A 27,356-nucleotide genomic window follows, 5' to 3' on the forward strand; every position below is an offset into this window, starting at 1 on the left:
ATTTCTATGAGGACTGCATAATTTTCAATATTTGATGACATAATGAAGATTTGCTTGAAAAAAGTTTCACCGTTTTGAATGTTTGCGACTATTTCTCGATACACTCCTTATCTATTAGTGCTATTATGGGTTGATCATAGACTTAAAAAATAACGATTTTTTTACAACTCCAAACTATTGAAGCTCATTCAAGGTCCATCAATTTAATTAACCGAATGCTGTTTATTTACTTATTCGACAGGAGCTTTCTAGTGAGCATATATTTGAACAATTTGAAAGACCAACCTTTAAAAGCGGGCCGATCTCAGCGAGAATCGACTTGTTTTGAGGTTTTCATTTTTTTACAAACTCTTTTTCTACGTTAAAAATAAAGCTAGAACCCAAAAATCGAAATTTTACGTGCCTCTGAAATATTTTTAGAACACGTTTGTAATTAGTATGGAAATCTCATTTAAATCACTCCTCGGCATATTTTATAACGGTACGAGCTGTCATTATGTAAATTTGGATTTCATTGAGTCTTCTTCCTAATTCTTTTCTACCTGGGTTATTACATCGAGTGGTGTAAAAATTTAGTTCTGCAACGAGATGCTTACAAAAAAATTTGCCTTTTCGCCTCTTGAGGGTATCAAAAGTCGTTTACCATAATTTTGCAATTTTTGAAAAATTGCGAAATGTTATTATTTATTATACAAAAAAGGTGTGTAATAAAAAAGTGTTGCGTAATGACTCAAACTTTTTGATTTTTCGTTTCGTTTTGTTTTTAACAATGTTCGCTTTATACAGATATGAGAAAAAATGCTTATCGCATACCCTTAGTTTTCCCCCACACAAACATCTCTAAACCAAAACCATCCCATCTAGGATATTAAATTTCTAATCTCTCGCTCTCTTTCCGTGTTGTTTCTCCTTTTCTGCAGGCAAACACCCGACCAGTCCAAGCGGAGACCTTCCAGCAACAGTAATCAATCTCCCAACACCATCGTTGTCAACCCATCTCAGCCCGGGTCCGAGGGGTTGGCCGTGACAGCTTAAAACCCGGCGGATTTCCCATCGAGAAACAAAAACCCCATTGGCGCCTTCTCTTTCTTGGATCAGGAAAACCCATCAGCATCATCTTCGTCATCCACTAGTGGCTCTCGTCGGAAGGGTAGTGCGGCACCTGCGGCTTTTGGGGGTTCGACTTTGCACCGAGCGGTAATCATTTATTATAGAATCGATCCGACTTGGAGCAGAGACGACACTTGCTTTGCCATAAAAGTCACCACCTTAGGTGTTGTTGGTCACGTCCGGGACACATGTCCGAAGCTAAGCCCGGCCCGGGTCCCTCCAGGCAGCTGTAATTAAAGACAAACTCCAAGCGAAAACCGGCATCCAGCAAGAAGTGGTGATTTTCGATTTGAATTTTAATAGAGTAGGGTAGGGCTGGTGGAAGGAGAATGGTTAGGGTGGAGGCGGTTTGTATGCGGTTAGATGTTCTTGAAAAGAGTGATACTTTCAGTGGGACTACGACGTCGTTTAGCTGTTGTGAGTGGTAGAGGAAGCAACGTCAACGAGGTGGTATTTTTATTCATTGGAAACCCCAGGGATCAAAAGATGTTCCCACGAAGAATGTAATCAAAGCGAAGTAGATGGCTAGATGGTGTAGGTTCCATTAGATGAGATTACAAGATTAATTACGGTGTGAGTAGGTGATTGCGTAGCGTGTACGTGTTGACGTGGATAGTGCTTCAGTGAACTTAGTCCGGGTCCTTATATGGACGCACTGGCGTTATCGAGGCTCGTAAATGAAATCACAATTGGAAGCCAGGAAGGTTTATATGCGCAGCGGTTGCAGGAACAGCAGAGTTACAGTCAAGTTCCGGATATTGAAGCGACGGCTATTTCGGCCGTACCGTTCGCCCTGTTGACGTTGAATCAAACGCTGAGCCACTCCTTAGCGGGTGCAGCTAACGGTGGCTTCGATGGTGGTTTGAGTCCTGCGGTTGCGGCAGCTGCGGCCGTAACAAGTACCAGTACAACTACCGCCGGATCGATCATCGCATCGACCCTAGCCGGCAAGGCACTTGATCACGAACCGGAAATCGACACAATCCGCAAGGTGATCATATGTATCGTTCTACTAGCTGTGATATTCGGTACCATCGTGGGCAATATTCTAGTCTGTGTGGCAGTCTGCTTAGTGCGGAAACTGCGCAGGCCATGCAACTATCTTCTAGTATCTCTCGCAGTGTCGGATCTGTGCGTGGCCTGCCTGGTGATGCCTCCAGCCTTGATGTACGAAGTCCTCGGCGAGTGGAACTTCGGTAGAGTTTTCTGTGATATTTGGGTATCGTTCGACGTGCTTTCGTGCACGGCTTCGATCCTGAACCTGTGTGCGATATCGGTCGATCGGTACTGGGCCATCACGAAACCGCTAGAATACGGCGTCAAACGGACGCCTCGCCGGATGATGCTCTGCGTGGCACTCGTCTGGCTGGCAGCTGCCTGTATATCGCTGCCACCGCTTCTAATCCTAGGCAATAAGCACACGATTGGCGAAGGCCCCGACCAGCGTCCATTTTGTGCCGTTTGCGAAGACGTAGGTTATCAAATTTACGCCACCCTGGGGTCCTTCTACATACCCCTGGCGGTGATGCTTTTTGTATACTATCAGATATTCCGAGCCGCCCGGCGAATAGTCAAGGACGAAAAGCGGGCCCAAACAAGACTGGAAAATTCCCTCGCAGTGGATAAAAACCAAGCCATGCTCAAACCCCCGGAACCGCTATCCAGCTCCGTCGGGTCGCCCCACCAAAAGAAACTACGCTTTCAGCTAGCCAAAGAACGCAAAGCTTCCACCACCTTGGGCATCATCATGTCCGCCTTCACCATCTGTTGGCTGCCCTTCTTCATCCTGGCTCTGGTCCGACCCCTTATGGACGACGACTACCCCACCCTCTCATCCTTCTTCCTCTGGCTAGGCTATGCCAACTCCCTCCTGAACCCCATCATCTACGCCACCCTGAACCGGGACTTTCGGAAGCCCTTCCAGGAGATCCTGTACTTCCGCTGTTCGAACCTGAACATCCTGATGCGGGAGGACTTCTACCACAGCCAGTACGGGGAACCGGGCTCCCAGCGCTTTGTCCTGGACAACGAAGGCCAGCATACGGCGCGAGAGAGCTTCCTCTGAAACATTACCGCGCTCGTGGCCATGCCGGCCTTGACGACTTCTATGACCATGACGAACGGTGATGATCAAGTCGTAGATACAATCAGTGCACCGCTGTCACCGCCGCCGCCGTCGCCTCCCACGTGACCTGCACCCAAGTTTACGAGTTTCGAGTGCCCGTGCTGCGAGTGATCGAGCGAGAGTGCGTTGCCATGTAGCGATCGGTAGTACCAGTAGAAGAGTATGTAGTCGGTATAGTAGCGTTAGTAGAGTGTTAGACGTCGACGAGCGAGGCTCAATTTTTAGTACGTGTTTAAATGCTGATGGGGTGGCCGTTGAGGCCCGGTACAATCAGCGACCTAAAATCGATGGAGTATTATTATTGTGTAGGCAAGTCACAAACGATACGTTTTCGTACCTACTCTGGGTGAAAGTTATTAAATTAATAATTTTCGACCGGGTTGTATTATGTATAAGGGTAAGTGAGGAGGATCACGATTGGTTGGGTAAGTTGGTGGTTTCAGAGAGTTTCGGATGATATTTTTTTTGAGGAAATTATTGGTACTTTGCACTTTTCCAGATTTTTTCAAAAATTTCCTTTGTATGCTTTAGATTTCTGGATTTTGTTACTAAAACGTAAGATTTTATGATAACCCTCTAATATTTCTTGAAAAATCATATGTGAAATCTATGTCAGGTTTCCTTACAGCAAATATTGTAAGAATCATACCAAAGGAGAACTTAGAAGCTTTTGAAAATAATCTGAACAGAATTCTTTTAATAAAGTACTACAAGAGTCATGCGAGGACTTTTGGTAGAATACGGCAAACATTTCAGGAGGAATATTTAGAATATTCCAGCAGGAATCTTGAATGTCCTTGAAGTAATCTAAAAAGAAACTGAAAATTATTTCTGGAAAAATCAATCTTGAATGGATTCCAGGACGAAACTTGAAAGGATTCCTGGAGGAGTCTTGAAAGGATTCCTGGAGGAATCTTGAAAGGATTTCTGGAGGAATCTTGAAAGGATTTCTCCGGAAATTCGGAGAGGATTTCTCTGGAAATCCGGAGAGGATTTCTCTGGAAATCCGGAGAGGATTTCTCCGGAAATCCGGAGAGGATTTCTCCGGAAATCCGGAGAGGATTTCTCCGGAAATCCGGAGAGGATTTCTCCGGAAATCCGGAGAGGATTTCTCCGGAAATCCGGAGAGGATTTCTCCGGAAATCCGGAGAGGATTTCTCCGGAAATCCGGAGAGGATTTCTCCGGAAATCCGGAGAGGATTTCTCCGGAAATCCGGAGAGGATTTCTCCGGAAATCCGGAGAGGATTTCTCCGGAAATCCGGAGAGGATTTCTCCGGAAATCCGGAGAGGATTTCTCCGGAAATCCGGAGAGGATTTCTCCGGAAATCCGGAGAGGATTTCTCCGGAAATCCGGAGAGGATTTCTCCGGAAATCCGGAGAGGATTTCTCCGGAAATCCGGAGAGGATTTCTCCGGAAATCCGGAGAGGATTTCTCCGGAAATCCGGAGAGGATTTCTCCGGAAATCCGGAGAGGATTTCTCCGGAAATCCGGAGAGGATTTCTCCGGAAATCCGGAGAGGATTTCTCCGGAAATCCGGAGAGGATTTCTCCGGAAATCCGGAGAGGATTTCTCCGGAAATCCGGAGAGGATTTCTCCGGAAATCCGGAGAGGATTTCTCCGGAAATCCGGAGAGGATTTCTCCGGAAATCCGGAGAGGATTTTCCGGAAATCCGGAGAGGATTTCTCCGGAAATCCGGAGAGGATTTATCCGGAAATCCGGAGAGGATTTCTCCGGAAATCCGGAGAGGATTTCTCCGGAAATCCGGAGAGGATTTCTCCGGAAATCCGGAGAGGATTTCTCCGGAAATCCGGAGAGGATTTCTCCGGAAATCCGGAGAGGATTTCTCCGGAAATCCGGAGAGGATTTCTCCGGAAATCCGGAGAGGATTTCTCCGGAAATCCGGAGAGGATTTCTCCGGAAATCCGGAGAGGATTTCTCCGGAAATCCGGAGAGGATTTCTCCGGAAATCCGGAGAGGATTTCTCCGGAAATCCGGAGAGGATTTCTCCGGAAATCCGGAGAGGATTTCTCCGGAAATCCGGAGAGGATTTCTCCGGAAATCCGGAGGGGATTTCTCCGGAAATCCGGAGAGGATTTCTCCGGAAATCCGGAAAGGATTTCTCCGGAAATCCGGATAGGATTTCTCCGGAAATCCGGAAAGGATTTCTCCGGAAATCCGGAAAGGATTTCTCCGGAAATCCGGAAAGGATTTCTCCGGAAATCCGGAAAGGATTTCTCCGGAAATCCGGAAAGGATTTCTCCGGAAATCCGGAAAGGATTTCTCCGGAAATCCGGAAAGGATTTCTCCGGAAATCCGGAGAGGATTTCTCCGGAAATCCGGAGAGGATTTCTTCGGAAATCCGGAGAGGATTTCTGCGGAAATCAGGAGAGGATTTCTGCGGAAATCCGGAGAAGATTTCTCCGGAAATCCGGAGAGGATTTCTCCGGAAATCCGGAGAGGATTTCTCCGGAAATCCGGAGAGGATTTCTCCGGAAATCCGGAGAGGATTTCTCCGGAAATCCGGAGAGGGTTTCTGCGGAAATCCGGAGAGGATTTCTCCGGAAATCCGGAGAGGATTTCTCCGGAAATCCGGAGAGGATTTCTCCGGAAATCTGGAGAGGATTTCTCCGGAAATCCGGAGAGGATTTCTCCGGAAATCCGGAGAGGATTTCTCCGGAAATCCGGAGAGGATTTCTCCGGAAATCCGGAGAGGATTTCTCCGGAAATCCGGAGAGGATTTCTCCGGAAATCCGGAGAGGATTTCTCCGGAAATCCGGAGAGGATTTCTCCGGAAATCCGGAGAGGATTTCTCCGGAAATCTGGAGAGGTTTTTTCCAGAAATCCGGAAAGGATTTCTTCGGAAATCCGGAGAGGATTTCTTCGGAAATCCGGAGAGGATTTCTCCGGAAATCCGGAGAGGATACGGCTAAGATTTCTCTGGAAAGCCGGCTAGGATTTCTTAGGAAATCCGTCTAGGTTTTCTCTGGAAATCCAGCTACGATTTTTCCAAAAACCCGGCTAGGAATTATCTGGAAATCTGGCAAGGATTTTTCTGGAAATCCGGCTAGGTTTTCTCCGGAAATCCGGCAAGGATTTCTCCAGAAATTCAGCTAGGATTTTTCCGAAAATCCGGCAAAGATTTCTCTACAAATCCAGCTAGGATGTCTCCAGATATCCGGCTAGGATTTCTCCGGAAATCCGGCTAGGATTTCTTCGAAAATCCGGCTAGGATTTCTCCGGAAATCCGGGTAGGATTTCTCCGGAAATCCTGCTAGAATTTCTACGGAAATCCGGGTAGGATTTCTCCGGAAATCCTGCTAGAATTTCTACGGAAATCCGGCTAGGATTTCTCCGGAAATCCTGCCAGAATTTCTCCAGAAATCCGGCTAGGATTTCTCCGGATATCCGGCTGAAATTTCTTCGTAAATCCGGCTAGGATTTCTCCGAAAATCTGGCCAGAATTTCTCTTGAAATTCGGTCAGGATTTCCCTGGAAATCCGGCTATCATTTCTTCGGAAATTCTGCTAGGGTTTCTCCGGAAATTTGTCTGGAATTTCTCCTGAAATCTTAAGAGGATATCTGTTGAAATCCGGACAGTATTTTAACGGATATTCTGTGAGGATTTCTCCGAAATTCCTGAGTGGTTCTTCGGAAATCCTGACAGGTTTCCTCTGGAAATCCGGACAGGATTTTTCCGGAAATACTGAGAGGATTTTTCCGGAAATCCCTAGACTTGTTTTTCCGAAAATCTGGAGAGGATTTCCCCGAGATTCTGAGAAGATTTTACGGAAATCCAGAGAGGATTTCTCTGGAAATCCTGAGTAGATTTTTCCGGAAATCCTGGGAGCATTTCAAATTTCTCTGGAAATTTTGACAGGATTTCTCCCGAACTCTGGAGAGGATTTATCCGGAAATCCAGACAGGATTACTGCAGAAATCCAGACAGGATTCCTCCTGAAATCCGAACAGAATTTCTTCGTCATTTAGACAGGATTTTACCGGAAATCCGGGCCGGTTTTCTCCGGAAATCCGGACAGGATTTCTTCGGAAATCTGCACAGCATATTTCCGAAAGAATAATCTGTGCAGATTCATAATAAAAATAATTTCAAGAATTTGAAGGAATGCTTAAAGATTTCTGTTAAAATCTCATAATGGTTTCTTATTTTTCATAACACAGAATACTTTGTAAACATCTTTTAGGGGTTTATTGTTTTCTTAAATTCTCTTAACTACCAACTTACCCACCGTCGTACTGTAAATGATAAAAATACGAAATTTAAAACAATCATCTCGTTGACATGGTGCACACTTTAACCGGAGCAAAGCAAAAAAAAACTAACATCTGATGTAGCAGAATAAATAAAACTGGTAATCTATGCGTTAGTAGAAATTTATGATAACTCAACAGATCTTCAGTAGACGAAAATGAACAGTACGCTAGAGTAATTAGAAAAAATAGTCAAAAAGAAAAGACAAACCAACAGAAACAAACTATCTGAATCGATAAATAACAAATATCAAAAGAAAACTAAATCTCAAACTAAAAGCAAATGCAAAACGAGAGGAATAGCGACCGAAACTGCTGCGTTAGTATCAAAATTAAATGTCAATATAAATGCATGTACAAAAGATGTGAAAACAGGTATGGAAACGGCGTGGATCGAGAGATCCGGATAATCAAATCTAGCGACGAGTTCATTAATCAAGGAAAAAAGAAACTGCTATTTATTAATTTCCGTTTTTAATGAGAGAAAGTTTACCACTTTTACCGAGACGATGAATCAGAGCCGAAATCGTGCAATTTATTTTACTATTTATACAATTACCAAAGAATTTAACCAAACGAGAATCTATATTTATTTATTTACTGATATGGAGACAAATAGTACGACGACAGGTGCTAGCATAAAATTACCTGGGAAACAAAAACATATGAATGCGAGGAATCGTATGTTAATCTCAAAGAAACGGCTTCATAAAAATGAAAATCAATCGGTCTATTTACAGGTCTGTTATTTGGAGGAAATTTTAAATGAGTTTTCTATACGGAATCCAATCTAGCAAATGTTAACTTCAGAGCGATAAGTTTAACCACATCAACTAAACCCAAATTCAAAACTCATATCTGAGATGTCATGCCGAGAAGACTGGCAGCCCTGCACCCTGCAAGTGCAGCCAGTCAGTCTTCTCAATGTGAAGTCTTCAACCAAGCAAAATCTTTCAATCGTGAAGCGATTTTTGTTTTCTCATGTTTACTACAGTCGATTGAATCCAGTAGCAGAAGTATTTACCTACAAACAAGGCGAAAAATGTAAATCTCACGGCATCAGAGGATATTAAATTCATTCATTCATTAAAACAGAGCAAAAAATATACATCTGGAAATGCCAGACGGCTGACTGTTCGGACTGATGATGATTTTTTGGTGAGCGATAGAGCGATGGTGAAAAAAAACGTGAATTCGATGGTAGCAATTGAAACGGTGTAAACTGGAAACTGAAACCGAAATCATAATAAAATGCAACAAAAACTCATACACACACTCAAACATGGAAATGTAGATCAAAAAGTGAAGCGTTGAAGTGTTTTAACTATGAGTGATCCTTTCAAGGGGATGACAGTTGTGATGACAGCCATGTTTTGTGGGGAGTTGTACTTTTTGGTGGCTGGATAGCCTATTTTGAAGCGTAACGAAACGGTAAGTGGTCGTTGAAATGTGAAACATTGTGGGTAAGTGCATGTGTCTGAGGTTTTTTTTCAAGTGAGATTTATTCATCAGGGTCTGGTTGCTGAAGGTGTCTGGGTTCGATTCCCGGTCGGTCCAGGATCTCTTAGTATAGAGTATCATCGTACTTGCCACACGATATACGAATGCGGAAATGGCAAAGAAAACTCTCAGTTAATAACTGTGGAAGTGCTCACTGAACACTAAGCTGAGAAGCAGGCTTCGATTTCTCCCAAAAACTTTATTGATTTTTTGTAGGACTCTTCGTAAATTCCTTGCGAGATCCTTAGCGAATTCTTACGAGACCTTTATGGAAACTTTACGGAAGCTTCTTTATGAAGTTCTTTAAAGGATTCTTAGCATACCTTCTGTATAACCACAATTCGATGAATGCTTCCATTAATTCCTGGCATTATTATGTCTTTTAAGTCTCCCAAAAGGTTCCAGGTGGATTGAATTTAAGTTTTATTGGACTCTATTGGCTATTTTTAACATTCTTAATTATTACCTAGCGAAATCTTGATCAGATACTAAACGTTCCTTTTTTTTAATCATCGGTAAGTTGCTGCAATTATCTGCAGGATTTTATGGGATATCTAAATTAATATTCTGAGACCCTCGGTAGTTTCCTAAAGGGTTGTTATCGTCTTTTCAAAAGACTACCTAGTTATATTTAAGAATTTGGAATTTGAGCTAAAACAGATCAGGCACAGGTAGGGCTGGATCCTATTCTTGGCACTTTTGATTCACTTTGGCGGTGGAGTTTTTTAAAGCTACTGACCTCATTTTTGGTCACATTATGCATCGTATTAAAATACTTCTTATTGCAAAGTTTCAGACAAATCGGCCAAGAAAAAACCCCAATGCCAAAGCATCCTAAGCTTTAAAAAAAATGTCCTGAATTAGAGTCTTCAGGAGATGGTCAATTAGGGTCCATGCTTTTGGGTCATATTGACCACAAATTTGTATCGCGTTAACTTTTGGAAAGAAAATTTAATAAAATTTTATTAAAATCTAGTGACTTCAGCTAATTTAGTCTTACCATCGAGTAGGCTATTGAAAGACACTGTGAAAACTTCTATATAAAGTGACCGATTAATTTTCTCCCGTATTTCAACTATTCCGGAGATTAATCCTTAACTTTTCCTCATGCAAAAACGTCGGAACCCTTGACGGATGCAACAGTGAAAGAATCACTTAACTCCGTTGACTCGTTTTCAAGCCGTTCCATGACACTCAAACACTTTTCCATTTTATTCATATAGTAGAAATAAAAAAATCAAAATGGTGATGGTTCAACGCGGGGAGTGGTCTAAGGTCCTAAACTAGCGTTTTTTTTAAATTTATGTACGCTTATATCTCAGGAACTGTTCTATAGAAAATTATACTTTCTTCAGTAACAATTTGCAACAGAAGGGCTGTTGTATTACACATCGGGTAAATAGGAATTTCATGATGGCGCTAGATAAAAAACATTGTTTTCTGTTTATCCAAGCGATTGACATTCTGTAACTAGATCTTAGGATGGTTCTAAATTTTAGTGCATTGGAATATTTACAAAGCTGCTTGTTAATTCAAAGGCTATACACTACATGCTTGCTTAGTTCAATATTCTACATTTAGGATATACTATATAGTGAACAACAAATACTTCAAACTCACATGTCTCGCAATGTAGAACAGCTAGGTGTTTTCGGCAAAGTTGTTCGTTAGTTTTAGAACTATGTACTGTACGATTGGGTTGCAAGGAGTTGTGTTTGATCCTTCAACCTAGACGCTTGCTCCTGCTGGGGCAAGCGATGAGGGCAAGATCAAACATGTCGCGCATCGGTCGAGTTAAGTGAAAAAGTGCCGCGTTCGATTAGTTCTTTTTGATCTTTCGACGTAGACGCTTGCTCCTGGGCAGTGCGTCAAGAAAGCCCGAGCAGTCGTCAGTTGTTTTCCCACTCGGGTCGCACGCCTTTTTTCTCTGAGTGCTTTTATATAGCCGAGCAAACGAGTGATGCTGAAAGTAAATTGTTGCTGCTCAAGGATGACGGATCAATTGGTGAGCTCGTTTCATGCTACTATTTCTAATTGTTCAACAAACTATGAATGGTTCGTCACTGTGAGTGTCGACATAAACTCTGATTCATGAATTATGTATGTCTAAATTTTGTTTTAAAAACACCTTTTTCTTTTTACTTTTATTTTTGTAATTAAAAAAAAACTTTGAATGGTTCGACACTACAAGTGTAGACTTGCAAAAGGTTCACTTTATTCAACAAACTTTGAAAGGTTCGTCACCTCAAGTTTCGGCATAATTTTTCTCTCTCTTATCAAAGTGAATCCTGTGACCCAACGATCCTCCCCATTGACAAACATCCCTCCCAGTAACATTTGTGGCAGAGGCAAACACGGTCTCCAAATAGCAGAGGTTACACACTAACATTCCTTCCCCCAATCCCACCTGACTGTAAGGACGTGGTCGGCGCCGTTATTGACCGTGTATAAATAGAGGCACTGAATTATGCACACTGGAGAAGATTATGGCCAATCCCAGCCGAACTTCTAGTTGATTCTTTGTACATTTTCACTGACTTCGGTCAATCACGGAATAGCAACCATTGATTGATGTGAACGAGAAAACGGAACACAGTTAATAAGTAAAAAATTCCTTGAGAATGGCAAAATAAATGTGTCCGAAACGTCAGATGAAAACTTGAATGAATGGCTTAGGCATCATGGCCTTCTTAAGAGCCAGTTCGCGAGAGCCGCAACCCCATCTTGTATCGATGTTCTTCGATCAGGCTGAAATTTTCAGGAATCATTCTTCTATATAAAAGAAGATGTTTTACAAAATGTTAGATTTTTATATTAGGGGGAAGTGGGGACAAAATGACCCCCAATGATTTTATGTCACTAAATATACAAAATCACAAAAACTGATATAACTTTGGTAAAAGTGCACTAATCTACGCAATATAAACTTTAAGATAAGCATGGTACATGAATTTAAAAGTACTTCAAATCGATAAAAACAAGTATTTTATAAAAAATTTAGTGATTTTCATATTGATTTTTTTCTTACTAAGCGAACTAGGTCAAAACACTAAATATGACGTTTCGTTGATAATCGTTGGTGCAGTTCTTATTTTTGAGCTTGAGCTTGAGCTTGATTGGCCGCCCGTGGATGCACTCCAGTATCGCCAGATCAGCTGCACTTACACAAGGAACCAACCGAATGACTGCTTGGGGCTAACAGGTATCCTCAGTGTATAAGTGCTGGTGATCTTCTATTTTTAGGCAACAATGGCACCTGCCACGTCAGAATGCAGACCAATGAGGGGAAGGGGGAGGAATTGATGATGCATTGGACTGACTCCCACGTAGACCGTATATTCCACTGCATCCACGTCAGTTCATGCGGGAGTGTATGGATTGGGGGAAAGGCATGGCAGAGAGGTTTGCTTTTGTGGTTAGCAGACTGCCTATGTATCAGGCGTAAGAAAGGCGTGCGCGTGGAAGTAGGAAGCGTTAGGGAAACGGTTTCTTGTCCGTCTCTGGTTCTAGCGTTTGCTATGAACGAATAGTTTGAGTGTGATATATTTAGAATGGAAGATAGAAGCAAGTGAGAGATATACAACTACAAAGTACGAGGAAAGAGACGGGCCTGGGATTGAACCCATGACCTTCTGCATATGAAGCAGAAGCGGTAGCCATCAGACCACCAACCCCGTCCGTTGGTGCAGTTCTTATTTTTACCATGGATTAAGTAGTTTCTACAGTCCAAGCTGACGCATCTTATGCGTGCTGATTTTACTTCCGATCCGAGTGTAGTTATGTGAACTGTTATGAAGGAACTATGGACGGAATCCTGGAGGACACTAGAGAAAATGCTGAAGAATCTCCAAAGAAATTCCTGGACGAGCTCCGAGGAGTAGTACCCGATGAAGCTCCGAAGGAATGCCCGTCGTACTTACGGCAGAATTATCGGAGAAACTCTGAACGAATTCAGGTGAATTCCCAATAAAAATTAACTGGTAAACAAACGTGTGTCAAACCAGATTTGCAACAGATCAAATCTTGGACCAAAACGTTTATCCAGGCATTAGTCCAGGATTCCTTCAGATTTTTTTTTTTTTTTTTATCTTGTCATTTATTTAGCAGGCTCAAGCGCTCTTAGGCATTACGGAGCCGGATTCTATTGATTTATTTTACAAAATCATATTTGCTTCTTATTATCTAGGTTAGTTTTGGGGAACCGTAAAACTCGCGGTTTGGTCGAGGTTAAGGAGAACAATCATTTTTGGAAGGGATGGGAATTTTGGGTTTACTTGTTGATCTTCAACAGCAGCATATTGTAGTGGCGTTATTGGTGCTGATCAACGCAGAGTGGACATGACGACAACCTGTAACGGTACAAACAAACGGGTTTCGAGGAAAACAAGGTGGACATCCAAAAAACGGGAAGGGGTAAACGAGGTGGACAAGCGGAACAAAAAACATATTATCAAACAAAAACGTCGATTTGCTTCAGAAACTTGTAAACAAGTAACATGTAGTCAAAGTCCAGTCTACCCAACACATCTCTAATGTCTTCCTTGTCTGGTTTTCCTCGGGCCCTGAGAGATATACATAGATTTGATCTGGCAATTCCGTATTCGGGACAGTACCAGACAACATGGTTGATGTCTTGGTAACCAGCTCCACAACCACATCGATTGTTATCTGCGAGCCCTATTCGATAGAGATGCGAGCCTAACGAGTAGTGGTTGGACATCAGCCGACACATTATCTTGATAAAGTCGCGACTCATGTTCATCCCTTTAAACCACGACTTCTTTGACACCTGCGGGAGAATGGAATGTAACCACCTGCCCAAATCCCCTTTATCCCATTTTTGTTGCCAACTGAGCAAGGTCTGCTGACGAGCAATTGTGTAAAATTCTTCAAAGGCGATTTGTCGATCATAAATATCGCCTTCCATAGCGCCCACCTTGGCGAGTGCGTCCGCTTTCTCATTGCCCGGAATCGAGCAATGCGAGGGAACCCAAACCAAGGTGATGGTATGATTCGACAAAGCACTCAATTTAGATCGTATTTCACTGAGAAAATACGGTGAGTGCTTTACCGGCCTCATTGAACGTATAGCCTCGATGGAGCTGAGACTATCCGTAAAAATGAAATATCGATCAGAGGGAAGAGAGGCAATTCGCTCTAATGCATAGTGTATAGCCGCTAATTCTGCGACGTATACTGAACAAGGGTTCTGAAGTTTGTGGGCGGCGCTATGAAATTCGTTGTATACACCAAATCCAGTGGAATCATTTGTTTTTGACCCGTCAGTATAAAACGTTCTGTCGCTGCTGACCTGGCCGAACTTGTTTGCAAAAATTAGTGGTATGAACTCCGATCGGAGTAGATCTGGAATTCCATGGGTTTCTCGCCTCATGGTCAGATCAAAACCTACAGTGGAGTTGAAGAGATTTGGGAAGCAACTACGATTGGGAGCATTTAAAGAAGGATTAATCTCCAGACTCATGTACCAGTAGTACAGTGTCATGAATTTTGTTTGAGGATTTCGTTCGATTAGCTTTTCAAAATTTTCAATTACCAATGGATTCAATACTTCACATCGGATGAGGAGCCTGAGTGACAATTCCGCGAAACGATCTGATAAAGGAAGAACTCCTGCTAATATCTCCAAACTCATTGTATGAGTCGAGTTCATGCAGCCTAACGCAATCCGAAGACAGCGATACTGGATACGCTCAAGCTTCAGAATATGTGTTTTCGCGGCGGATTGGAAACAAAAGCTACCGTATTCGAGGACCGATAGGATTGTAGTGCGGTACAGCTTTATCAGATCTTCCGGATGGGCTCCCCACCATGTTCCGGTGAGAGTACGCATGAAGTTGATTCGTTGCTGGCATTTCTGATACAGATACTTAATGTGCTTTCCCCAGGTGCATTTAGAGTCGAACCAGACTCCTAAGTACATATATGAAAGATCCTGAGTTAGTTCCTTACCCACCATTTGAAGCACTACCTTTGCTGGGTTATGCTTCTTAGAAAAGACAACTAACTTAGTTTTCTCCGGAGAGAATTCGATACCCAGCTTTAAGGCCCAAGTAGACAAATTGTCTAGAGTATCTTGCAATGGTCCTTGCAGATCTTCCGCCCCTGGTCCTGTTACAGAAACAACGGCATCATCCGCAAGTTGTCTAAGCGAGCAATTTTCCATGAGACAATCATCAATATCTCTGACATAGAAATTGTAAAGAAGGGGGCTTAAACATGAGCCCTGGGGGAGACCCATGTAGCTAATTCGTGAAGTTGTTGAGGTTCCGTGAGAAAAACTCATTCGTTTCTCAGACAACAAATTATACAAATAGTTGTTCAATAATGGTGAAAGTCCACTATCATGGAGTTTGTCTGAAAGGACATCAATACATACTGAATCAAAAGCTCCCTTAATGTCCAAAAATACTGACCCCATTTGTTCCTTTCGAGCATAGGCCAGGTGAATTTCTGTTGAAAGCAGCGCAAGACAGTCGCTCGTTCCCTTGCCTCTGCGGAAACCAAATTGAGTAGCTGAAAGAAAGCCATTAGATTCAACCCATTTATCAAGCCGATGGAGAATCATCTTCTCTAACAGTTTGCGCAAGCACGACAACATCGCAATAGGGCGGTACGAGTTGTAGTCGGAAGCGGATTTTCCGGGCTTTTGGATGGCAATCACTCTCACTTGTCTCCAATCATCCGGAACAATGTTGTCTTCCAGGAACTGATTGTATAAGTTCAACAAGCGCCTCTTCGCGACGTCTGGGAGGTTTTTAAGCAAGTTGAACTTAATTCTATCCATTCCTGGAGCAGAGTTGTTACATGAGAGGAGAGCAAGTGAAAGTTCGAGCATCGAAAAGGGACTATCGATTTCGCTTCTCTCTGTTAAACCATCGCGAACTGTTCCATACACGGGTACGGAGTCAGGACATACTTTCTTGGCAAATTGGAAGATCCACCGAGAAGTGTGTTCTTTATCTTCATTTACCGTTGACGCGTTGCGCATTTTTCTTCCGACGGTCCACAATGTAGTCATCGAAGTTTCTCGCGAAAGCCCGTTGACGAAATTTCGCCAATATCCTCGTTTCTTCGCTTTGACGAGACTACCAAACTTGCGTTCAAGAGAGGTATGACGCTCGTAGTTTTCCCTAGAACCACGTTTCCGGTATTCTTTAAACGCGGCGGATTTTTCCCGGTACACTGCGGTGCACTTCTCATCCCACCACGGGGTGGGTGGCCGACGTCGAACTTTCGATCCCGGTATTGGTCGACGCTGCGCTTGAAGAGCACTGTTGATGATTAACTCGGATAGGAACTGATATTCTTCCAACGGAGGAAGAGCATTGACCGACTGCTCGCCATCGGAAATCGCCTCGGCATATTTTCCCCAGTCAATGTGTTTCGTGAGGTCATATGCGACGTCGATCTGGCGGACCTGACACGAATTATTGGTGATTGAAATTTTGATAGGCAGGTGATCACTACCATGGGGATCCTGAATCACTTTCCACGTGCAATCCAATGATAGCGAATTCGAACATATTGAGAGGTCTAAAATAGGAGGAGCTGGAGGTTTAATTCGTGCTGCTTCCCCAGTGTTTAAAATAGTCAAGATGAAGTCGTCGCATAGGTCATATAACAAGGTTGAACGGTTGTCGTCGTACATTGACCCCCAGGCTGTACCGTGTGAATTGAAATTACCTACGATCAACCGTGGGGCTGGCATAGCGCAGCAGATGTCTGCTAGGTCTCTGCGAGATATCCTGGCACTCGGCGGCAGGTAGACGCTTGCAATGCTAAAGTTTTTCCCTCGTATAGTAACCTGGCATGCAACTACTTCAGTGCCTGCCATCGGGGGAAAATCAATTCTATAAAAGAAGTGGCGCTTATTGATCCCCAATAACACCCCTCCATAACCGTCCCCTCGATCGTGGCGAATAATATTGAAATCGTGGAAAGGGACATTTTTATCAGAAGTAAGCCATGTTTCACAAAGAGCAAATGCGTCACAGCGTGTGCTATGAACTAAAAATTTAAAAGCTTCAATGTTTTTAATAATGCTTCTACAATTCCACTGAAGGATTTCGATCATATCTCCGACCTCGTTGGTTGAATTATCCATCGAAAGATATGAAAGATTCAAGAATCGGCCATTTTGAAGCCAGTCGCTTAAGAAAAGGTTTTACTAAAGAAAGTGCCATGTTAATTAGGTTTCTTATTGCGGGTGAGACTTCCATTGTATCGAAGATGATTTCCACAATCCCAGAAAGCGTTATTTTGTCGGAAGTTTCGACACGTTCTTGTCGACTTGTGAAAATGTTTGATGGGTGTCTTTCCGGGCGAAAAACTGGGACATCTGGGGTTTTAGATGTTCCCGGAAGTGATGGAAAATCTCCAGGTTTCAATTTAAAGCCTGGAGGTATTTTTTTAGATGTATTTCCATCACCTCTTGACTTTTTCAGGGAGGGTGGAGAATTCTGTTGAGCAACAGGGACATGGAAAGCTTGCTGACGGTGCCTTCGTGCTATAGCTCGTTTTCGCTTTGTTCCTGTTTGTATAACACTAAATTCTTCACCTGCCTCAGAGTCAGAGCCTTGATCATCATCAGGCAGGGAAGTAAAGAGGTTATGGTTGCGGGCTGGTGGAACAACAGTAGGTGCAATCTTCTTTAGCATTTCTGCGTAAGATTGCTTTGACCGTTGTTTCAGAGAGCGTATTTGATGTTTCTCCCGCTCTATAAACTTCGGGCACGCAGTAAGCTCATGTGGAGCTTGACCACAGCATGCACACTTGGGTTCAGAACTGCAGGCACCCTGCACATGTAGCTCACCGCACTTTGCGCACCGTGGTTTGTTGCAGCAGAAAGGTGATGTATGACCAATTTGCTGGCACTTATCACAGTGCATAACCGTCGGTTTATAGAGGCGAACGGGTAACCGAAGTTTCCCGATCACCAGGTAATCTGGAAGTGCCGATCCGGAGAAGGTTACGTAAAATGAATTCGAGGGCTGTTTTTTGCCATCAGGAGCCACCTGATTCATTTGTCTGGCATCAAGTATGGCGACTGGAGGGACGGCACGGTTTTTAAACCCTCCCACACCAGATTTGATGTCAGCACAACTTAAATACGGTTCGGTGACCACTCCTGCGATCTCAATTTCTCGACTTGGAAGGTATACTCTGTACTCCATTGAGAAGAGCTCGTAGGCAACAATCTTATTGGCCTGTTCACGATCACTAACCGTGACACGCAGTTTGTCACGGCTGGGAGCATCTACTGATTCGATGCCCCGAAACGACTTTGCCAGATCTTTCTCAATTTGTAATTTGTTCAATGGTTTGCCTTTGGACCGGAAAAAAACCAGAAAGGGACCCTTAGATCCGGGTGGATAAGCTTTCAGGCGGGGGGTCGCTTCCTTAACCGTACCAGAAGAAGAGGAAAGCACCAGGGGTTGATTTGTTTTACGAGTGATGGAGGACGTATCCATTGGCACTTGATCATTGGTCAAAATTTCGTAAGAAGGAGATTCAATAGATTCAACATCTTCGGAAGGGTCAATGCTGTATGAACTGTTTGCGTGTTCTTCCGAGGCGACTGGAAGAAATGGAGAAAGGTTAACTGTATCAGTCGTCTCCATTTCGGCAATATGCAGCGGAATCAATTTTGGGGCAACGTTAGAATGTTTCGTGCTTGATTCATCATCCGAGGAAATTTCGAAGCGCGATGAACCCCCGCCTTTGTCTTTTGGTTCCATGGGGTAGTATTACCCCTTCAAAAGACAGATCAAAATATATGTGCAAATAAAATAATATAGTTGAACAAGAAATGTGAATGGTGTTTGGCTGGTTTGCACTTAACGGTAGTTTTAATAACAATGAAAATAATACTAATTGCAAATAAAGGTAATTACAAAATATTTACAATAAAAAAAAAGGGAATGCAAAATGTGATTGCACTTTGGGTAAATTAACCACAAATAATGTACGGATTAATAATTATAATAATATTGAAAAAAAAATGTACAGCAGAAAAAAAAATAACGTTAGAAAAAAAAAAACAAAAAGCAAAACAAGGGATTTGCTCTTCAGGGGACTTAAAACTAATAATAAAATTTATTACGAAAAATGAAAACAAAATTAACGATGAGAAAAAAAAATAATAAGAAAAGTAATTACTGATGGTAGGTGAATTGATCACCAGCTAACGTCGGAGAAAGGACAGACCGTAGACAAAGAGATCGGCAGAACGAAGTAAATACTTATTCAATGCTTCCAATGTATGCTTCTCCGGTGCTGTTGTTTTCGATAAGCACGTGCTGGTCAGCAGATGGATGTATTGTCCGGGTGCTGCTAGGAATGACGATTGAGCAGCCGGTTGGCAGCAAACAGCCGCCTGTTGATGTATGGCCTCTGGTGTGCTGATGATGATGGTACAGCGGATGGCGTTGGTTAAAGTTAAACAGTCCAGCCAGAAGACTAGGCTTAAGGCTGGCTGCTTCCGTGGTCCGGAACGCGGGTGGGCGATTATATGCACTATAAAAGTAACCGTAAAAACCACGCAACGTGGGGAAAAAACAGTTTACTTTTCTGCAAGAATCACTTCACTTGACTCGTAGGTAGCAAGAAAACACGACCGACTCTGGCTAGCGTTCGGAGAGGAATGACCCTCCAGAAATGTTTCCAGCAATATTTCCAGAGTGTCTTTCTGCATTTTTTTTTTTTTTCTGTTCGGAACATAAACCACTGCGACCAATATTTGATCTATTGTAGTATATCCCGTGTCCTTTGTGTAGTGCATGTCGTTTTACTTTGTCACTATCGAGAAGTGATAAAGCATTCGGTTTTCTTACAGTTGTAATTCCTAACTTGATCACAGGAAAGGATTCTAACTGAAAGGTTCCTACCCTTCGAAGAGTGTGGTGCATGCACTCTCCACAGGCGCGCCCCTTTATCAGGCAAAATCGGATCCCTCGATAAAGCCAAGAAATTCCACCGATATTGTCCATGCATCAGAATCCTAGTCCTTACTTCTTCAAACTAGAGAACGAAATAAATAAAAGATTAGAAAACAAATTGTTGAATTCGACTCATTTTTTTCCTTGTCTCAAGATCATTCTTGGCAACCGGGAAAACCGAGACTTGTCACTTTCAACAAGGTTTGAAATGTAACAAGGACTAAAAGTGTTCCTTTGATTACTATAACATCCTGTTCTCTTCGTTTGAAGCAGTCAGGACTAGGGTTCACTGGTAGATCTTTACCCCATAACGCACCACGAAAAGGTGATCTACCCGCGTTATGGGTCAACTGCAATTACTTCAAGTATTAATTAGAAAATGCCAAGAGATTGCTTCGGCTTATTCTTCCCATGATTTCTTCAGGAGTCTTATAGGATCAGTGCAGAGTTTTAGTTAGGAATTCCTTCATAGATTCCTGAAGCGATTGATTAAATAACTTCTTCAAGGTCTGCTTCAGAAATTATTTCAAAACTGCGTACTGCTATTACTCCAAGAATTTTTACAGAGATTGCTCCAAAAGTCAGTTTTTGAGTTCCTTTGATCCTTTGAGAAATTCTTCCAGAATTTACTCTAGAAAATCCTCTCGAATTTCTCATAGAGTTTCAGTCAAAGGTCTTAAACAGAGTTGCTCAATATCAGTCATATCAGCTGATGGCTGATGTACTAAAACTATTATTTTTTATCTTTCTTAAGGAGACTTTCAGCCAATGGTTGGTTCGTCTCCGTAATGTACTAAAACTATCAATATCACTTGTGAGTTATCAATATTACTTTGATTTGACAATCAACAACAGTGATGCGACATTGCACTCTAGATCATAATCACTGCATAATTGGTGATCACGTTGTAACTATCCAAGCTATTAATGATTTTCAGTGATCAACACATAGTTTCAAGCCATCTGCAGCAGTGTCAAAAATATTGTACCGATAAATTGTCATTTCATTTGCTAAATTTAGGGCTGAACTTCCTATCCATAGTCTATCGCCATCAAAGTACTGGTGAGGGAGTAGACAATATGATGTTGATGTGTTATAGAATGATCCTAATGGTATTGCAGTGGCCCTGTACAAATCATCAAATTTTAAGCGTTGATGGTGACAACAAGCAACTCTGGTCTTAAATGTAATTTGTCTTGCTATTTCGTCTAGCCTTTTCCAGAATTAACTTGCGGGATATCTCCAATTCCTTCAATAATTCTACTCAGGATTCCTCTAAAAAATCGTAGATATTCATCCAAAAACTCCACCAAGGATTTCTAGATATTTATTTTACAATAATATTTCAAGCATTTTTCCTGAAATTTCCTAAAAGATGCTTGTATGGATTCTTCTAGTGATTCTAATTGAGATTACTACAGGGATTCCTGCTAATTTTCATTCATATATTCTGCAAGGTGTAATAAATATACCTTAAATAATTTATTCTGGAATACCTCAATTAATTCTTATAAGGATTCCAAATATCCTCCTGGAGTTTCTTTGGGTGTTCCTCCTACAATTCCTTCAGGGATTTGTTTGGAGATTCCCCCATATAATACTCCAGGGATTCATCTTGGAACTTCTTCAAAAAATCGTCCAATGTCTCCACCAAATTTCACCTAATCCCCTTTCCCTCTTCAGAGCGTGACGTAGTTTATGGATGACCTCTAGAGAAATTTTAACGGAAATCTGTAAAAAAATCTAGGGGATCCAAGAAATATTGGTAAAGGAATTTTTGGAGAAACTACACGAGTAATTCTGGAATAAACTTTGAGATTTCCAGCACTTTCCAGAGGAATCTGAAAGAAATACTGGATGATATTTGAAAAAATCCCAGAGGAACTCCTGAGCGATACCCAGAAGAACTTCGGAGGCGTTCCTGTAGGAACTCTAAGGTAATTTGTTGAGGAACTCTGGAGATATACCTGAGAAAACTATGGAGGAAATCTCGGTGGAGCTCCAATGGAACTACCGAGGAATATTTAGAGGAACTCCGGAACAATTTATGGAAAAACTTTGGAGCACGTCCCGGTGGAACTCTGGATAAACTTCCAAGAATTTGTTGGATTAAATCCAGAGGAATTGCTGGAATAACTCCGGAAGAATTTCTGAAAGAAAAAAAATCCCGGAAGACCTACGGTGGATTTCAATGAGGGCTCTGAGGGAGCTGTGGAGAAATTCTAGGAGAAACTCTTGAGAAATTCCCAAAGGAACTCTGGGAGATTTCTCAGAGGAACACTGCAGGTTTTCCTAGAGGAAATCTTAGGGATTTCTCGATGAAACTCCAGAAGAATTCATAAGGAAAATTTCGGAGGATTTCCGAGGAATTACTGCAGGAATTCTGAAAAATTCCTGTAGAAACTACGATAAAATTTCCGAAGGATCAATGGCGGAAGTTTGAAAGGATTCTCGGTAAAGCTCTAATGGAATTTTCGGAGGAAATCTAGAGGAATTCCCGATGGAACTCCGTATGAATTCCATTAGGAGCTTCTAAGACATTCTTCGAGGACCTCTACAGGAATTCCTGGAGAAACTTTGAAGTATTTGCTGGAGGTATTGCGGAATATTTTTTAAGAGGAACTCCGAAGAATTTGCTGAAAGAACGATGGAGGAACCCCCAAAAGAACACTAAAAAAAAATTGGAGGATCTCCAAAATAATTCCTGGAGAAACTTCCAGGAATTTCTACAGGAACTGCAAAGGAATTCCTGGAGCATTCGTGCACGCACTCCGAAGAAATGTTATTACAATATTGTGCAACTAGGAGGTGCTAGTGAGCATTGAAATTTAAAACTTTGGCATGAGAAAACAGAGACAAATTCAAAGCATTGAGAGCATATCAAAATTTATTCTTAACAATGGAAGAAATTTGCAGGATTATGAAATCGAATGTCAAAGCTTCAATTTTTACTATTTTACTATTTTTGGCAGTTTTCTCCTCTCTTCTCTCGCTTCTCACGGACGGAGACTGTACTATACTGTATAATATCTAATATTCATTTTTGCTGTTAAATTGCGTCGAACATTGTTTTTCTCACGCATAAAAATGTTTTGCAACACTTGTGACATTGTACACCTTTTGAGTATTATGAAATTGTAAAATACGTGGTTGTAGCAAGTATATGAATATCCAAACCATTCTAATTGCAAACATAAAAACTGGCATCACTTCCAATCAGTGAGAGCGGCGCATCCGAATCATAAACAATGTTGGCTCAGTGAATTCGCGTTCCGGTGCTGTTTTCGAGCGCAAATTGATCAATATAAGTGATTTATTGCTCCCAGGAGCATCGTGCGTGAATAATCTAAGTGTTTCAAGTATCGCATTAGATTTTTGAGTTGCTACGGTGAGTAGAAATACGATTAAAAGTGAGTTTTAGAACGGGCACCGAAAAGCCAGCAAACAATATCTCGGTGCGTGAAGAAGAAGTGATTCGGTAGTGCGTGGTATTTTACAACACAAATCACAGCAATAACTACGTATTTGCATTCAAAAACTGGTGATTTGTGAAAAACATATTATGGAATGCTTTCGGTTAAGAAACCACCGCTCTACAATAAGGTTAGTAACTTCAAATAATCATTTTTTGTGATCGCTCTCCAAAACACTGAGAGAAGTGTGGGAGGAGGGAGCGGAAAGCGAAGGGGGAAGTAAGATGCCATATTAGAGGCCATTTTGGTACTCATGGAGATATGTCCTTAAATATCATATTATTGCCATTTCCCTTCCGCCTGATTTGAAATCAAAGTTTCTTTCAAATTTGAAAATCCTCTGAAATGATCTCTTTAAGAATTGCAAACATTTGTTCGCTTATGCCAGCTTATGCAACAGTCAATTTCTGCGAGTCTTTGCTCCATCAATTTACATCGAAATGAGCCTTTTTCCAATAACACACACACATAGCTAAATAGAGCCCGACGTGGAATGACGTGAAATTGATGGATCGCACCGGATTATGGAAGAACATCCATTCCTGCGCCAGCCACAGAACAGCCCAGAGCTATTGCATCCCAACTGCATTGCTTTCCACCCCTTCCTTTGGTTGCATTTCCCCTTGCTCGAGGAAAGTGGTTTTTCAATTTCCATATCCATTTACTAGGCGCTTCTATAGCCATTGCCGAACGCAGCAGACCTTCTACCATCACACCCGAATGCTAAGAGTTCCAAACACGCTCCAGCAAACTGATGGCACTGAGTCAGTCGAGTGCACTGCACTTCATATTGAGGGTATGTGATATTTCAGATGATTCCGCGGAATACCGCGTAAAAATATTGAATTGGATTCAAAAATAAAATCAAATCCAAATATGTCTTCTTCTTCTTGGCATTAAGCCTTCACTGTAACAGAGCCTGCTTCTCAGCTAAGTGTTCAATAAGCACTTCCACAGTTATCAGCTGTGAGCTTTCTTTGCCAAAGTTCTCATTATCGCATTCGTATATCGTGTGGCAGATACGATGATACTCTATGCCCAGGGAAGTCAAGGAAATTCTACTTCACAAGGTTCTGAAAGGATACTATTTACGCTAGTAGTTAACCTTAAATAGTCGTTGAACTTCGAATTTGAATTCGTTTCGTTTCGTTTTTACCAGTTTTTGAATTTCAGTGTATTTTGAATAATATACATATCACTAACCCTTATTCCACACCGAATGAATGTCCTGTTTTAGCCTGGGAACCAAGCTCTTTGGCTCGCCGCCAGCGCCATCCTGCCACATAATCATCGTCCGTCGTCCTCATGGTCCACGTCGTCATCCTTGTCGGTTGCCCTGGTCGTTGTGTAGTGTTTTATCGAATTGTTTGGTTAACGATATTGCTAGTGATGTTCAGCCGGTAGTTTCGGCTCAACCTGAGGACTTATGTACTACTACCAGTAGGGTAAACTGATGTAACTTAATCGACTGAGTTAGAAGTGTCGGATATTTTGCACTAGTTGAGCTCATCATGAGTAGAATCATGTCGAGTTCAAGTTGATTGTTGTTTTGAGTACGTAATTTGACTTGAAGCTGTTGCTGTTTGCCGGACAGGTTGAGTGCAAATTCTCATTTAACTTTGGAAAAGGACCTATCTAACATTGAGAGACTCTCTTAGTTTACATTCTCTCTATAACTAGGCCACATTAACCTCTTCTGTTGAGTTTTGTATGCAACGCTAGCAAAGGACATTGTCTTTGATATATCCAGCTTTTTACGCTAGCATGCCATAAATGTTTGAATCACCCCCATTAGACATTTCTTGCAAACACTATAATTTTAATGGCTTGATCATAGCAAGCTAAGTAGTAAAAAAATGTTATGTTGTCATAGAAAAGTCAAGCCTGCAATGTTGTGTTTTTGGAAATGAAAATCAATCCTTTTGAAATTGCATTTATAATTCTAATCGTTTTACTATTTCAGGTTGATGGATCAAGTTATGGCAGCAGGATTTTTTGGCTTTGGTTCAAATTCGTGTTGAAGAAGCTCCGAACTGAATTCTACTAGGATGCAACATCCTAAAATACGGTGCCGCTTTTCACTGCAAGACAAGTCACTTTTATCATTCTAGTTTGGAACGTTGTGGGGAGTGAAGCTCATCAAAACTTGGCTACATCCAATGTGTAACATGCAAATATTTCTTTTTAACATTTATCGATTCTATTTCGATAAATTGCGTCAATTTTTTACTGCATTTGTACGATTGGAAGGTCTTGCTCCCTTAACCATCCTTAACAATATCATAAGTTGCAGCATGACATGATATTGAAAAGAACCCAGACTGTTTTCTACAAAGTATTCAAATAGCCCTCATTTGTGACGAAGGTCAACCAAATGTTCTCAATAAAAATCATTGGAACTTTTTGGTCATTTATCCAGCTTTTTACGCTAGCTATAAAACAGCAGGGGGTGATTCGATTTTGACATTTATTGCTAACCGATTTTATAGTAAGAACTTAGTAGACAGGGATTTGTGTTTGTTGATTCAACTGTCAAGAATTTTCACTTGTTATGCGTTTCTTCGTATTAAGGTTCTTAGAAATTTATCATTTTTCATTATAATATTTTTCTTTTACGATTTTAGGTTCTCAATTAACGGGATTTTTCGATCTTATGCTGCATTATCCTTGAAATCCTCCACAGTACTTTCAACATAGGGTGTTGCCGCTGCAACTAGGGTTAGGAATCAAAACACCTCTGTTTAGCGTAGTTTAACTAGCTTTAAGCTGTAAATTTTTATTATTTAGTTTAGGTTGCATGTATATAGTAGATATAAGTACTCACATTTAGTGTTTAAGCAAATTTCAATAGTTTTTAATAATATTTTTGTAATTCAATTTTAGCAATACGATTTCTGCACACGTTTAACTGATAAACATGCTTTTCTCTTCTATCATCGTGTCTTTTGACATTTTCGTCGCTGTCACGTTGACGGTCAGCAATAGGGTAGTCAGTTTTCCTTTCATCTGTCCGTTACGAGGTCAAGGGGACTGCGAATAGTTGAGCGCAGTACCAACATTCCCCGACCCGTAAGGTTGTGACTGACCATCTTCACAGGCTGCTACCTTACCGTTTCCAGTTACCTCGATTACGGCTAGCTTCACTGCAGGACGTCGGACGACTCCAGCTTCTGTACGCACCATTGCCTGTCTGGTAACCCCGTCCTTACCTCGGATGACTTCAATGACTTGCCCTCTAACCCAGGTATTCCGTTTCTGCTCGTTAGCGACGAAGACCAGATCACCGACTTCTATTGGTTTTGTATCTTTGAACCATATAGTGCGTCTGATAATGGTTGGCAAATACTCGCGTACCCATCTGGTTCAGAATCCGTCCAAGGCATGCCTAATCAAGTTCCAGTTGCTTCGCAAACAGTCAGATGACGGTGTCGGCTCTACAGGTGGTTGCTTCACTCCATTTGAACTGCCCAACAAAATATGGTTGGATGTTAATGCTTCTTGACCGGACCAATCCAATGTAATGTAGGTAAGAGGTCTAGAATTGATCATACTTTCAGCCTTTAGGATCATCGTCTCAAAAGTTTCATCATCAGGTACTCTTGGCGCGGAGTTCAACGACTGTAGGGCAACCTTAACTGACCGTACGAGTCGTTCCCACACCCCACCCATATGGGGTGCCACTGGCGGATTGAAATACCATTTTGTTGTGGTGTTCGTAAACGTCTCTACGCATTGCTGGTTGCCCCGTTGAATTTGTTCTTGGAGATCGTTAGCGGCACCGCGAAAATTGGTGCCGTTATCGGAATAAATTTCCGCCGGAGCACCTCTCCTCGCGATGAATCTCCGAATACACATCTTGCAGGATTCCGTTGACATACTATGAGCCACCTCCATGTGAATGGCTCGGGTTGTCAAAC

General features: G+C 42.0%; 1 protein-coding gene across 1 annotated transcript in view; it reads left to right on the forward strand.

The window, feature by feature from the left end:
• LOC5575465 (5-hydroxytryptamine receptor 1) overlaps positions 1–3,918 on the forward strand; it is a 324,994-nt gene extending 321,076 nt beyond the window's left edge. Inside the window, exon 3 of the mRNA XM_021837985.1 lies at positions 921–3,918. Within this exon, the coding sequence (XP_021693677.1) occupies positions 1,757–3,175 (1,419 nt within the window). The 5' untranslated portion in view covers positions 921–1,756 and the 3' untranslated portion in view covers positions 3,176–3,918. The remainder of the gene's footprint in view (positions 1–920) is intronic.
• The last annotated feature ends 23,438 nt before the right edge of the window (positions 3,919–27,356 follow it).

Source organism: Aedes aegypti, chromosome 1 (assembly GCF_002204515.2).
Source record: "Aedes aegypti strain LVP_AGWG chromosome 1, AaegL5.0 Primary Assembly, whole genome shotgun sequence".
Taxonomy (NCBI): Eukaryota; Metazoa; Arthropoda; class Insecta; order Diptera; family Culicidae; genus Aedes; species Aedes aegypti.